Source organism: Diplotaxodon limnothrissa, linkage group LG17 (assembly GCF_057381915.1).
Source record: "Diplotaxodon limnothrissa isolate DT_005_m linkage group LG17, D_limnothrissa_male_GT1.1, whole genome shotgun sequence".
NCBI lineage: Eukaryota > Metazoa > Chordata > Actinopteri > Cichliformes > Cichlidae > Diplotaxodon > Diplotaxodon limnothrissa.
In genome coordinates, this window is record NC_140612.1 from 27,303,771 (window position 1) to 27,318,788 (window position 15,018).

The 15,018-nt window shown below is 40.2% G+C and overlaps 1 protein-coding gene across 1 annotated transcript in view; it reads right to left on the reverse strand.

Annotated features, from left to right (window-relative positions):
- The window catches only part of lhfpl3 (LHFPL tetraspan subfamily member 3), a 52,659-nt gene extending 38,832 nt beyond the window's left edge, over positions 1 to 13,827 (reverse strand). Inside the window, exon 1 of the mRNA XM_085375715.1 lies at positions 13,392 to 13,827. Coding sequence (XP_085231841.1) covers positions 13,392 to 13,827 — 436 coding nt within the window. The remainder of the gene's footprint in view (positions 1 to 13,391) is intronic.
- Between the last annotated feature and the right edge of the window lie 1,191 nt (positions 13,828 to 15,018).

The window sequence follows — 15,018 nt, forward strand, 5'->3', positions numbered from 1 at the left end:
AAGATTGAGCAGTCATTAGTGTCATTAGCACTTGGGTTTATTTTGGAGTGCACATGCATACATGCACAGATTAAATTAAGGGGTTATACCTTCTCCAGAGAATAAATAAACAGAACAATAAAATTAGAGTGATCCATCTGGTGGCACTTTTTTTGGTGCTAAAATTAGCCACAAGTAGCTATCTTTGACCATTTTCACATCTGAAGATTGTCCTGAAGATTTTTCCTCCACTGCCTTCCCGTTTCAACAGTCTGGTCTTTTTTAAATGCCCCAACAACATGCACTTTGAAAAGCAGTGTAGGCGTATAAATCTGTGCTGAAACGGATAGTGTGCAAAAAACAAAAAAGAAAAAACCCCCGGAATAATTAAAAAAGAAAAAGACAAATCAAATGTAGAAGTTTCTAAAAATGTGCACATCGCCTTGGGTTGTATGTGGGTTGTGCAATTTTTGCAGCAAATATAAATGTACTTTCGTCCCAGTTGTAAGGCAAACAACAGAATAACATTTTCCATAAATTAATATGGAAATATGGAAATGTGCCGAGCGGCACAAAGGATTCACACACAGGACACAAGACGAGTAAATCCTTGAAGTGTTCAGTGAAAAATGGAAATTTGAACATCTACAATATGCAAAACCAACCATTTTATGCTCATCTTTGGACCTACAAACAAAGAAATACACAGCTCATGTGCAATACTCAATCATGTCAGAAATGGACATTGCATTTTTGCATATTTGGATTTCATCATTACTTTTCTGATGCTTTTTCACCAACTGACCACAATACACAGATGTGTTTGTGCATACAAGTGCACAATTTATTGATAACACATATTTTAATTTAGCACTTTGCTACTGAAAGGAGAACAGTTACTGAGGCAGTTGTATGTACCGACATATCACATGCAAAAGTTACGTTTGCGTGATTTCCTGTTAATATTTTAGAGGCAAAATGTGAAGTTAACATGAACATTTTATGAGAGAAGTGTGGTAAATTATTTTTAACTACAATATCTGATTAATTTCAAGGGAGTTGTTACACTTTATGCATGTAAACAAAAACATCTCTGTAGAGATTTTTTTAAACTTAATGTAATATTTGTTAAAAACCAATTTATTACAGAAAATTCAAGATTTGAAAATGGAGTGTTTATTTATTATTATTGTCCTTATTGTTATTATTATTGCTATTTAATGGAGTGTTTATTGAACCTTCTGACGAAAAAAAGAAAAGGTAAGTCAATATCAATTTTCATGCATGAGTTTGTATCACATTTGCTACATCAGGCTTGTTCTTTAATTTATTGCTTAAAAACGTATTGTGTAATTTATTTTGTTTTTTTAGAAGTTTAAAAAAATCACAAAAACTCATGCATCAAATATGATACACTTGGCTTTACGGGGCTAAGGAACTTGTATCAAATCTCGCAAGGACCTTGAACTGGGGCTGATCCAGAACATGTTGGACAGATCACATCTCTCAGCTGATTGGTGGAGGTCTGGGCACCTCTGCTTAGACTGCTGCTCAAGAAGGCATATGAGAATTAAAGGTTTAGATTAGAAAATAAACAATGAGGTACAATGACTCTAATTGGATTATTATAACACATGGACAGGAAGCACACAAGTGGCATTTTAATCGATAGATTTCATCTTCCAGACATTTCCTGGATCTTTTCTCATTATCTGGCCTCCTCCTCCTCCGCCGTCGTGGTGAGGCTGTCTAACCGCCTATCTTTGCCTCTCCTTTCCTAAACACAATGTGACGGTGATAAGCTGTACGGCCCAGTTCCACTTGACATCTTTCTGAGGAGGTGTAAATTTGAATGCCACGCAGCACAGCGAGCATTCACATAATAATATCAGTCAGTCAGGAGCTGTATCAAACTGTTATCATGCATGAAACACAAGGCAACTAGAGCGTGCACGACTCACACTGAGTCTCTATGTCACTCACGCTAACACGTAGCTGAAGAGCCATCAAAAAGGCCATGCGTGTAGTGGCAGCTGTGTCCTGTTACAGCGCTGCTTCCTGTTGTTCTGGAAAGCAACATTTGGATCAATAAACCTTCAGCTACCAAATGGACCTTTTATTGCTACCTCTGAATGCCAGCTCCACTCTCTAGAGGACCACTTAGTACGCAGAGAGCACCATGAGGAGAGCCACTTACTGCACAGGGAGCTGCTGGTCAGGCAACCAGGAAATGGATGCTGGGTTGGAAATGCTTCAGCAGCACTTTGAGTAACCCACCTCTGATTCTATGGATTTTTATGGACTTATAGTCACAGAAAAGCAAGCAGCTGCTCATGCCAAAGGCAGTGTTCATGTATGCGCATTTGTGTGGGATCCAGATGGCCATCAGAGCTCTGGAGCCCATCCAGGTTATTGAGCATCGATGTGCATCGTCTTGTCAAGAGCTGTGTGCCTGCTGCTCCGCACTGAGCATGCTCACCTCAGCCTGCTTGCATCATCGGTGCCAGTTTATAATAAGGCATGCGTTTAAAAGTTTATAAGTTGTAACTAATGGATTTATTAATGGCAACTAAAGTGGCAGTTTACAATCTCTTTAATTCCTCTGAAACACAAAGTATGAAGTGAGCAAAAAAACAGCAGATGGGCGACAAATTACCAGAGAAAACAAGTCTCTTAATGATGTGTTGGGATCACGCAGGCATCCAGTACAATACTCAGAGAGCCTGTCACTGTATGTGACGTCCAGAGGATTTTGTTTACATGATGTCAGGTTTAAATGGCATCAGAGACACTTTCTGCTCTGATAATTAATGATAATTTTTATATATTTTGTCATCATCACCATCGCTCTGATCCACAAACCCTCAGACCCCTTTGGCTCCTCCTGGAGATGGAGAAGCCACAGGAGAGTGAACCTGTGTGGCTATTTTGGGCTGAACAAGGCTCCAAAGGCTTACACCAGGACACAACCACTTGCCAACAAGCCCTTCCCCCAGGCCTGTCTGTAAGGTGGAGCCCAGGTAACCTTTTCTGGGTGAGGCTGAGGCTCACCCAAGATAATTTGCTAAGAGCAGTATAGTATATAGGATCACTCATGAATAAAATTCCCTTCAGCATGAGGAGGTCTGCAGTTGTAGTGATGCTGTACTGGTTTGTTGTGGTAAAGAGAGAGCTTAGTGTGTCTACCAGTGTTGGTCAAGTTACTTGAAAAAAGTAATCAGTAACTAATTACTGATTACTTCCCCAAAAAACTAATCCCGTTACTTTACTGATTACTTATTTTCAAAAGTAATTAATTACTTAGTTACTTTTTAAAAACACGATTTACAACCTGAATAGGTGATAAAGCGATAGATCTTTCAGCCCAATTCTACTTTTTCTGCATAATCCATCTTACAAAATGTAATCAAATAGAAAAGTCTCTTTTTTTAACTTGTTTTATCAGTTTTAATCTTTTAACTTTATGCATCAAGCAAAAATTTAATTATATGCAACATTCTCTGACTTGAATAAATTAGTTTAACATTTAAACCTTTTTTTTTACACATTCCAGCACATAAAATAAAATATTTTTTGTGTTTACACTCACTCTTTCAAATAGATGCAAGTAAAACACAGCAGAAAATAAATAAAGTCAAAGACTCAGCGGTCCTGTTGCTCTATTTTCACCTGTAAAGCAGGAACAGGGTAGGCGGAGGTTTACCCTGGTGCAGGTGTGCCGCGGTCAGTTAAAGAATCCCGAGTTTCTCTGTGAGTTTCCCATTACGGCACTCGTGCTTGCTTGGAAGTTTAGGGGTTTTTTTCGCTGTAAAAAGAAGTTTTCTTCCCACGCACGATGGACGCTAATGTTTTTGTCACTTTTTATGGACTCAAACTCAAAGTAAGGTCAGTACTTCCACGCTTTGAACGCTGCACGCTCATACTCTCTGCCACAATCGATATGTGATCCATTGTTGATCTGCACACAGCTGTTGTCACTAACGGCGCACTCGCTTACGTCACTGTCGTGAGACATTCTCGCAAAAAATCACGGTTTTAGTAACGCAGTAACGCAGCGTTCCTACGGGAAAGAAACGGTAATCTAATTACCGTTTTTGCAATAGAGATTGAAAATGTGACGTCACTCAGGGGTAAAACCGCAAAGAATTCTGGGAACTCGTGGCAAGAGGTACTAGCGCAATTGAAATCAGTGATCAGCGATAAAAAGAAACACAAAAAATGGCAAGAAGCTGTTGTATTATTAACTGCAATAGCCGGTCGCATGACAGCCACGGAAAGCCGACGGGTAAAGAGAGCCATGTTTCCGAAGTAACAAAGAGGCGACTGGATTGCAGCCATTCAAAGACGTCCCAGCACACTCCAGCTCACAGGTTAGTCTGCTCGAAGCATTTCTACAAAGGTCAGTCTGCTGTTGTAGTTAATGCGTCATTTTTCTTAACATAATTGGTGATATAGGTTACAAGCAAGTCTGGCGCTGAACAGAAATTGTCGCGCTATGCTCCTTTATTTGTTGTGCATAAATAGTGAATTGTCCTGACACAATATTGTGTTTCGCTTCTGTTATTACCATGGTACATTGACAAAAACATAAAACAGTTGTTTTGTATCACTAATTGTCCAGTGCGATTACAGCATACAATATTATTGTCACTGCTACATTTCTGTGATGGGTACCAGAATTTATTTCTACTACTAATTAATTACCATTGAGCTCAAAGGTCCTATTAATAAACGGTTAACGAATGTGTGTTTATGAAGACGATTTGTGAGACTGGTAAACTTATGATATGTACGATGGTCTTTCGTTCTACACGGTGCATTTCAAGGTCCTGCACCCATCCGTCGGTAAACTGTACCTGGGCTTGTTGCAGTGACCTGAAGTTACTAAACTTCACGAGTGTATGCACTCACTCCAAGAAGCGTATAATTATAAATATGAGCGTGGTGAAAGTTGGGCAGCACACTAATGTATTTTGTCCCTCTGTGTGCTCGTAAGGATCTAACCCTTTCACTGGTTTGATTTTTTTCCTCGTATCTTTTCTTTGACTTTTCATTAAGTCTGTCTTTGTACGGACCAGCATTGTTCTCCTTCGTTTTGTACATACCTTTTTGGGGGGCAAAGAAAAAGCAAGAATTTATTGGAACCGAAGAATGAATGTTTTGCGGTGCTGCAAATGCTTGCATTTGATGCAGGTACTTGGATTGTTTTGCCACGAGTTACCGGCATGCAATGCGCGAAAGTCACATGGTCTGTCAATCTCTATAGTAATCCCTTACTTTACTCGTTACTTGAAAAAAGTAATCAGATTACGCCCATCTCTGGTGTCTACATTCCTACCCTCAGCGATGGCCATGAAGTGTGTCTACCAACAAATTTAGTCTGCAGTCATAAATTTAAGTAAATCAAATATATGACTCCATAAAGTGTCCAGTAAAGAGACCCTGCTGTTTTTTTTTTTTAAATCCAAAGACGTGAGAAGAGCTCATATAGCGTAAAAGACTATAAATAAACTGGCAGATTACTGGTATTTATCAGCTGTACAGCATTGATTTTGTACTAAATTTGGGCTAAATACTCAAATATATTGTGTTGAAAAGCTTTTTAAAAAGAGTTATTTTTCATTGTGAAAAGTTTTTATTTTCTCAGCACAAAGATGGGAATAAATAATGTAGGAAACATAAGAAGTTATTAATGTGTTTTTATTATAAACAGCCTGTTACACCCCATAAGCCAAAATTACACCACTTAGAAAGTAAATCTCCATCATCAAAACAGTCTCATCTTTGACCTCTTTGACCTTTAAACTGTGATTTTTTTTTTTAATCTAGTCGCAGAAGAGAGAAAATGGAGGACCCGATTAACTACTGTACAAAGAAATGCAAAAGATGACCATCAAAGCTGTGTTCTGTTTCATATCAAAAAAAGGATATCTCATCATTAAAGAGATCATCATTATTCCTGGCATATCTTTCAGAAATCTTGATGCACCAGAAGCCAATACTCATCAAACATTCAAGAGATCCCATTATTGGAAAGAAGCCTCTGAGCAGTATGTGCTGTCTTTGACAGCCTATCACAGCAGCCTCAGACCACCTGAAATGGCATCTGACAGGGAATATATGTATTTTTTTTACATCCTGATGGGATCAGACAGAGGAAGCTCCTCGAGATTGTGTATCCAAGCTGCCAAGAGAGCTTTTAGTGGCTGGTCCCACATATGGACTTGTTGGGACTTGAAAATGACATTGAGGAGGAAAGGTGAGAGAAGTGTTGATTCACTCCATTCAGATGTCGTAATGGAGGTCTTCAGATCAGATGAGTATCAGCGATCATCGTTTAAGGTCCTTGTATAGGATTTGCTGAGTTTTGGTTTCATTTTGTCTTGAGTTTCTCTTTTTTTTCATATCGTTATTACATTCTGTCTACATGCTAGCTGCCTCTTGCTCGTTATTTCTATTTAATGACGTTGCCTACATTCTGATTTCTTCATTGTTTTTGCTGATTCTTTGCAGTTGTGCCTGCCTCACCTTACTTGTCTCCTCCTGTGCTTTATTTCTGCCTTCTGTATATATATGTATGTTTTGTGTATGTATGTATTTGTATACATAAAGTCTTGTCTTTACTGTTGTTGGATCATTCACTCTGACTTCTTTTTGTGTGGTTTCCTGTTTTATTTTATTTTCTAGGACTCAGTATATTTTTTGGACCAAATTCATCATAACCAGGATATCTTTCCATTATTTAGCTTCATTTAATGAGCATCAGGAATCACACTAAGAGCTTGGTAAGTCAATCCAGGGTTTATCAGTTTAGCTACAAGCACTTTCACAGGAAGGGGCATGAGTTTGAAGCTTCTGACCAATCACAAGCATGGACATGTCTACTGGAAAACCAGCGGTGTGGGTGTGTACAACAGGAAAAAAGCATTGTTCTGGAGTTCAGTAATCAAAGGATTGTATGAGTGTGTGTGCTTCAAGTGCTTTGGTCAGCAGGACATTAATAAAGACCCGCTACATTAATAAAGTTTACCCTATTTGAAGGTTTTCCTTTCTGCCTTTGTGTCAAGTCTGTGTTTCTGTTCTTGTGTTACTTCCTGTTTTATGTTGATATCCCCTCGTCTCGTGCATTATGTTCAGTTTTGCTTCTTTGTCATAAGTTAGATTCTGTTCAGCTGTTTTCTCCAGGCGTCTCCACTCTGACCTCATCTCCTCTTGTGTATTTAAACTCTCTGCTTTTGTTCTCTGCTTTGTTGTGTCCTCTCTCATGGCTGTGTCCTTTGTGTGTTTCTCCAAAAGTGTTATAGTTTCAGATTATTTGTAACAGGCTTGTTGTTCTTTGTTATTTATCAGCAATAAAGTCATTTTTGAGTTTTATATCTCTTGTTTCCAAGTCCCGTGTGTGGGTTCAAACTCCTGCCTGCTATACAACAAGCCGTGATGTTCTGTCATTAAGACATGTTAGGATTATTATTTATTAATGTTTACAGATCAATAAATTCTTATTTTAAAAAACAGACGAAGAAGAAATCTACATTTCTTACTGAATCTTATCAGTGAAAGACAAAGACTCCAAACTCTCCTGCTACCTGAGAGATCTTCCAGGAATGGTGATTTTTCAGAGAACTCAAAAATAAAAAGATTCTTCACCCTCAGAAAATATGAAGCAATAATTCTGATTAAAATGCAATTGACATATATAAAATTACAGGTTTATTTAGTAAAATAATCAGTGGTTATAAGATTACATTAAATTTAGCATTTTACAGACTACTATTTTACATATGTAACAAAAAAACACGGAAAGTTTAAGAAACTGTCAGCATGTTGTCAGCTCAGTGTATAGTAGTTTGTTCTCTGGAAATGGCTCCCCAGGACATTAGCGCGTCCCTACTATTTGCCTTACGGTGCGACAACAATGTAACTGACTTGGTGAGCTTAGAAGATTGCCAAACTCTTTTCTGACATTTTACGATCAGTCATTAGCCATGAAAATAATCATTAGCGAGCGCAAAAACTCTGTTCTCCTGACTTGGTGGGAAACCCGAGGAAGGCCGACATGGCTCAGAGGAATAAGAAGCAGCTTTGATCTGTGAGTAAAACACCACAAAGATACCAACTGCTCCTCATTAGGAATGGCTCGTGATTGAGCTCATCATTGTGCTTTGTCTCCGAGATAATCCAACTCACAGCTGCTAGAGCTTCGGGGATTTTTAGATGAAAAGGGAACATTGTGCTGGGAGTAGGCCAACAGCTGGCCAGTGGTTCTGCTAACCTCTGCTACTTATAAATGATTAGGTATTTATTGTTTGGCCGGGTGGCCAGCAGACTTGAACCCCAAATGTGTGGGCATATTCAATCAATCAATCAATCAATATTCTGTAGGCAGAAAGCAGGAGTGCAGTTTAATGTGATTGTTATTGGTTATGACATTTAATTCCCATTTGAGAACAAGCAGTGTTTTGCTGCAAGCATTTATAAAGGTGCATGATGCGATGCTGGCAGATTATTTATATACACAAACGTTTCTGAGCCAGAGACTCGGCGCAGAATCGCTGTCTTTATCAGTCATTACTTATCATATGTTTCGCTGCGGGGGTGTAAATTTGTGCAGCGCCGTTCATTTTCTCAAGAAATGAAATCAAATCTCTTATTTCTGGATCAAATTAAAGCTCAGTGAGTCATGTAGCTGCTTCTTTCTTCCACCTCTCTCTAGTCAATGTTGAGTCAAGGTCAAGTGAAAGACAAATGGAAGATATCGGCTATATTCTTCTTTTTTGTTCCCAGTTGGGACTGTTGACCTTAAACCAATCTTTATGAGAATACAAATGAGCTTCCATACGTCCATCGGACTTATTTAGATAGATTTATGTTTGCATTTTTACACAAAAATCACAAGCTGAGGAAAACAAATATCAAAAGACTTTAAAAGGGAGCTCCTTCTATCCTGCACATCAAAGCCGGTTTACAGGTTTATTGGAGAACTTGTTCTATATGTGGTGAAAATGTTGTATCCAAATTGGATAAATTAAAAACTGTCAGCTGAGGACAAAGGCTACAAGCTTGAAAATGAACCCAAAAAGACAAGCAGGTTCAGTGGACCCCTGCAGATGTTTCTCATCTGCTCGAGGCTACACTCGCCTAAACTGTCAGAGGTTGACTCATGATGTGACTGATTAACGGTGAGTGTTGTGGTGCACCAGATTGAGGATCTGTGCTTGTGTTTTAATTCTGCTATTTAGTCACAGGTGAAGAGGTGGGGTTGGCATTAGGTGTGGGCAGAGTCTCCTATCTGGTTGTCCTTTCCACACCTGTCCTAGATTCAGTCATCATGTGTGGGTATTTAAGGTTGCCTCAGTTCCTGGTCAGATTGCCAAATGGAGCTTGTGACAACCCTGTTACCGGTGATTAGTGTTCCTATTCACCTGTTAACCCTGGTCCCTCTTCTGTTTTCAGTTACCAGTCACATGCCCTAGTGAATCATCTGTTATCTTGGCCAAGGATGTTTGGAATGTAGACTGGAGCATAAGAGAATGGAACCACCAACCTTCCAATTAACAGAGGACCTGCTCTACCTTCTGAGCTATAGTCACCCAAACTGAGGTATTATTAACGCTGTCTCTCTTTACTTTTTCACCAACTTATAAATAAACACTTGAAAGGCATAAACTCCTTTCTAAGTCTGCTTTCTGGGTCTGTGACAATCCTTAGATGAATATGAAATAAGATCAACTAATGTGAGACTTCAGCAATAATCAGCACTAAAATTATTGCAAGCCACACTGTGTGACACGGATCTAGTAAACTTGGTTAAAAGATCAGGTAAAATCACAGTACCTGGTGAACTGTGGTCTAGAACAGGATTTATGGTCCTGTGTTATTACCCATTTACTTAGCTTGTTAGCTTTTGAGGTACTGCAGCCATGAAACTGCTAACTTATTCCCCATTTTGGAAGTATGATAATCCAGGGTCATGTGAATGGGGCATCAGTGACACACAGGTCTAGAAAACTGGTCCACAACCATCTGGAAACTGGATTTTTCACTAGAAAGAAATGTGTATCGTGCGAGTGGTTGTTCAAAACCTCCTTTCGATTGCTTTGATCGCTAGCATATTGGTGCAGTTGTTGGTAGTTTTCATGGACTAATGGAAGTTGTCTGCAAAGTGTGACAGAAAACAAAAGAGTTCTCTGTTTGAGGTTTGAGTCACACTTTTCCAAATCTTACAGCCCCTCGGTTAGTATTTAGCAAGTCAGCGTCCTCCATGCATACAACAGGCAATCTGCTAGTGACCAAATCAATCACAAGGAGGTTTGTGGTGCAGCACTCTGTTTCTGGCAACGAGCAGCCCCCAGAAACCCAACCAGTCAGGGTATGCACATTTCTCCCTGACGTTCGGCAGTTGTGTAGCATCCATTATGGTGGACAAATCTCAAGCAATATGGACATGACAATATTCAAGAAACCTTCAACCAACAGAGCCTAAGGAGATGCACTTTATTTGCATTTCTCCAAAAACCCAAAAGCATGAACCTAATCTCAAAGATTCCAGGTTCACATAGACCAGTTGAAAAGTTGGTGACAGGAAGGTTTATCACAAAGAGGAAAATGTAGATAGAAAGCATGCATGCAGTGGAAAGCTTTAATTGCTTTTAATGAAGAAGTTCTCTGTAGAGGACTGCTGTCTTTTCCACAGCAGAGGTTAACATAGTAGACCAGCAAACATGAACAGCAGTAGCCCACATTACCAGTGGTTCGACATACTTTTAGCACCGCTCAAAGGTGACAGCACACAGCTGTAGACACGAGCCTGTAAGGCTCAGTGTATAGCGCCTACAGACTACCACTCTCGAAGCTCAGTTTACACAGCTCTTATACCTCTGCTGTTTCTTTCGATGCTGTCCTTGGTGAATGTTCATTTCAAAAATACACTGCAGCCCTGAACTTTTCCAGACATCCTAGCTGAGGTTCGCATAAGAATGCAAATGTCCAGAAGCAGTCAGATTGGACATTAGCCAGTGTTTAATCTGCCAACTCCCTAGTACAATGTCAGAGAAACGTTCTTCTTAAGAAGAACTCAGTAAATCATCTTAAATGCTTTCAGAAAATGAACAAGGTAGGAATAGACCATCTATTTCCTTAGCTGCTTATTTAGCTAAGCGCCATGGGGTAGCTAGACAGGTCACCAGTCACAGGCCCATCACACAGAAAACAATAGAATCACCAATTAACCTTAGAAGTATGCATTTGGACTGAGGGAGGAAGCTGCAGTCCAAAGACATGCTGCCCTTTGATAAGCCCACACATTTAAAATTGTCTAAACTAAAATGGACTTTCAGTAAGCGCTTCATTAATTGGCCACAATGCTGCTAACAGAAGTATTACAGCACATCTGGGCTCTTTGGGCCAACACTGTAAAAACCAGGGTGTCATATCTTGACAGCCACCTCAATTGGAATATGAATATCAGTTCAGTTGTCCAGTCATGCTCTGTTTTCTCTTGTAGACCGTTATTAAGTCCTTATACACAAAGACATCTACACAAAACTACAGCTTGTCCAAAATGCAGCAGCCAGAGAGCACATCAGTCATGTTTTAGCTTCTCTTCAGTAGTTACCTTTTCATTTGATGATTGATTTTAAGATTTGATTGATGGGTTTTAAAGCCCACTGTGGGCTCACAAACTAAGTGTATCTCAGATCTTCTGACACCTTATATGGAAGGATACAGCCTGAGATACCCAGCCAGGGTTCTGCCAGGCCTATCCCAACAATGTAAATTTGTAAATGTGTTTTAAAAGGTGTCATATAAATAAAATCTCTTACTGTTATCACAAATCAGTGTCAGCAAGCTGTGAACAAATCATAAGATAACTATAGTAATAACGCTTGATTCTTGCTTTATTGTCTCTTGGCCTAAAGTTGGCATGGGAGGGAAAAATGGCCACGGGGTACATGCTTCACTGGAGTAAATGTTTCTCATTCACATGTATATGAAAAATACTTTATTTTAAAACACTTGGTATGTGTGCAGTATTTTTGCACTGGGTGTAGGAGGTGGTGTTTGTATGTAGGATGGTAAATGGAGTGGTACTTATAGAGTGTCTTTCTACTCTCTACTACACTCTGCTACATGTCTCATCCTTCACTCTAAGCGCTTTCTAACATTCATAGACACGGATGTATCAGGGTTCAGTATCTTGCCCAAGGATACGTCTACATGCGGGCTGGAAGAGTCAGGGATTGAGTCATCAACATACCCTCTGAGCCACAGCTGTATCCTGCTTGTATTCTATTGTGACTTTAATAAGGACTCTTGGGAGATATAAATCTAAAGGGGATCCAAATAAACAGAAAACAGAAAAACAATAAAATGTACAGAAAACACATCTGTGATAAATGAAAGGGGTAAAATAAGAAACGATTTCACTATTAAACTCTCTGCTCCTGTATGTACAGAAATAGTTTGTTTTGGATGGAACTCTCTGCAAAAAGGAGAAGAACTAAAAAATAATTAAAGGCGGGAGGAAACAGCTCACTCAGTACTATACATCATTACATTTCTTTGTGTGAGTTTTTGTTTTCTTATTATTTAACGTCCTGGCTGGGATTGAAGATAAAACCTTCCCTGTGTCATTAAATGAGCAAAAGAAGAATTTGCGTTTTCCAGTTTATGTTTAAGCACACCACAGGAAACACTGAGAAGTTATAAAATCAACGATATATTGAATTGAAGTGGAAGAAACTAAGAAGATATAAGCTTATATTAAAACCTTCCATCTGTATTTTTGTACTTAAAATCGCTGTCTGTGTATGAAGAGAGTTCATTCACAGCTTCAGGTTCAGGGGGAATGAGTTCTCTGAAAGCAAAATGAAAATATTAGCATGCCTTCATTATTTCATTCTTGAGGGTTTAGTACAATGTTTGGAGCTGAAGATTTGGTCACTCCAAGGCTGTTGCCAGCCCACCTACACCACAGACAGTTATATAATGTTTTACAAGGGCTTTATTAACCAGAGAGAGTCTCTGACAAAAGGTCTCATCAGACAAAATCTACTCAATTTGGGCTCAGTGGCTTAACCTGTTGCACATTGTGATCATTTTTTTTTCTGTTTTACAGTTCAGGGTCAACTAATTTACATATGTAATTTGATGTAAACTACATGTTTTTGCTGTTGTTTTTGAAGTGAAAAAGCACTCCAACCTCTGAATTTGTTGGTGCCTTAAAACAATATACAGATGTTTTGTGCCAAAAACTATACAAGTCCACACCCTGACTGGGAGATGAGGGTAATATCTGTGCCTTTAAACAGTTTTAGGTTATAACATTTTGCTCACTGGACTCTTCTCACTCACCCCCAGAGCTCCCCTACAAGCCATCTTTCCAAACTTCCACCTGTAGTCATGCCTCTTACCTGCAGCCAGCTGCATCCAGCCGCAGATCTTGTACACGGTGCCGGTGCTACAGAAGAAGAAGAGCGCGAAGCAGGTGATGCAGGTGAGCACCAGCGCCATGGACATGCCGATGAAGAAGGAGGCAGCTTTGAACGCACCGGAGGGGATGCTGCTGAACTCGGTGAAGCTGCCCTGACAGGTCAAGTCCCGGGACAGCCCGTTTCCAATGCAGTAGTGGAACAGACCGAAGTAGCCCGCCTGCGGCGTATCCACGCCATCCCCGATCCAGTACGGCTGGATGAAGCACACCACGTTGACGATGGCGAAGAGGATGGTGAAGATGGCCCATAGGACGCCGATGGCGCGGGAGTTGCGCACGTAGTTTGTCTGGTAGATCTTGGCAGCCTCGGATGCGGGGAGCATGGTGGTGGTCGTGCTGGGGGCCCCGGGGACCATAATGTGAGGGTGGTCTGCGCGGTCCTCGGGATTTATCAACCTCCTCAGCAAACTAACATCTGCCTCATCTGACCACAATATCCCGCACAACTTCTCCCTGTCGCTGCTCGCGGATTTTTTCCCCCTACTGTCTGTTCAGTCACAGTTATCACAGCATCACTACGCTCTCATCCGTGGCAAGGTCGGTGTTTGATTTCTTTTTGCTTTTCACTCATTAGTCGGCAGAATCAAGACATGCGCTCCAGGGAGAAAAAAAGACGAGCTCTGGGAATCCAAAATTTAGGGGATTTCTTCCATATTTGCCTTCATGTGTAGGTTATGTTAAAATGTCTCTGCCTGAATCGTGTCCGCTGTTCCGATAAACCGTCTCAGCTGTGTGCACGGCTCTCCCTGAAATGGTCAGCCCGTTCTCGACGCCGACAGACCGACAGCGCAGCTGAGCTCCTATTGAATTAGAGTTGGAGGATAGCCTCGGATATTACAGGGCCAACCCACATCCCTTAATCCCACTCTGACGTACAGTCACCCGCGAAATCTTAAACAGACACTGATTTTTTTTTCTTCTAGAGCGAAGCGATTTTACGCCTGATCACTGCGACAATAATTGTATGGAAATTAGTGGATATAAACGCATCTGCTATTCAAATATTGATAATCAAATGCCAAGATGCAGGGTCTTTTCTCTAATGTTTTACCTAGACTGGTACATTCTTTAAACTGTAGCCCATTTTCTGGTCTGTGATATTAAGCTTTTTGAGCACAAAGACTAGATCAGTAGGCTACAACAACGATTTATTATATGTATTTCTTGCAACTGGCAAAAATAAATAAATAACAAGAAAAATAATAATGATAATCTCACATCAAGAACGAAACGTGCAGGATATTACGTCTTTTTCATCATTATTTTGCTAAAAATATTAAAAATATTATATTATAATATTAAGCAATACATTAAGCAGGCAGCACGGTGGCACGGTGGTTAGCACTGTTGCCGCACAGCAAGAAGGTCCTGAGTTCAATTCCAACATCAGGCCGGGGTCTTTCTGTGTGGAGTTTGCATGTTCTCCCCGTGTTTGCGTGGGTTCCCTCCGGGTACTCCGGCTTCCTCCCACCGTCCAAAGACATGCAACTTGTGGGGATAGGTTAATTGGATAATCCAAATTGCCACTAGGTGTAAATGTGCGAGTG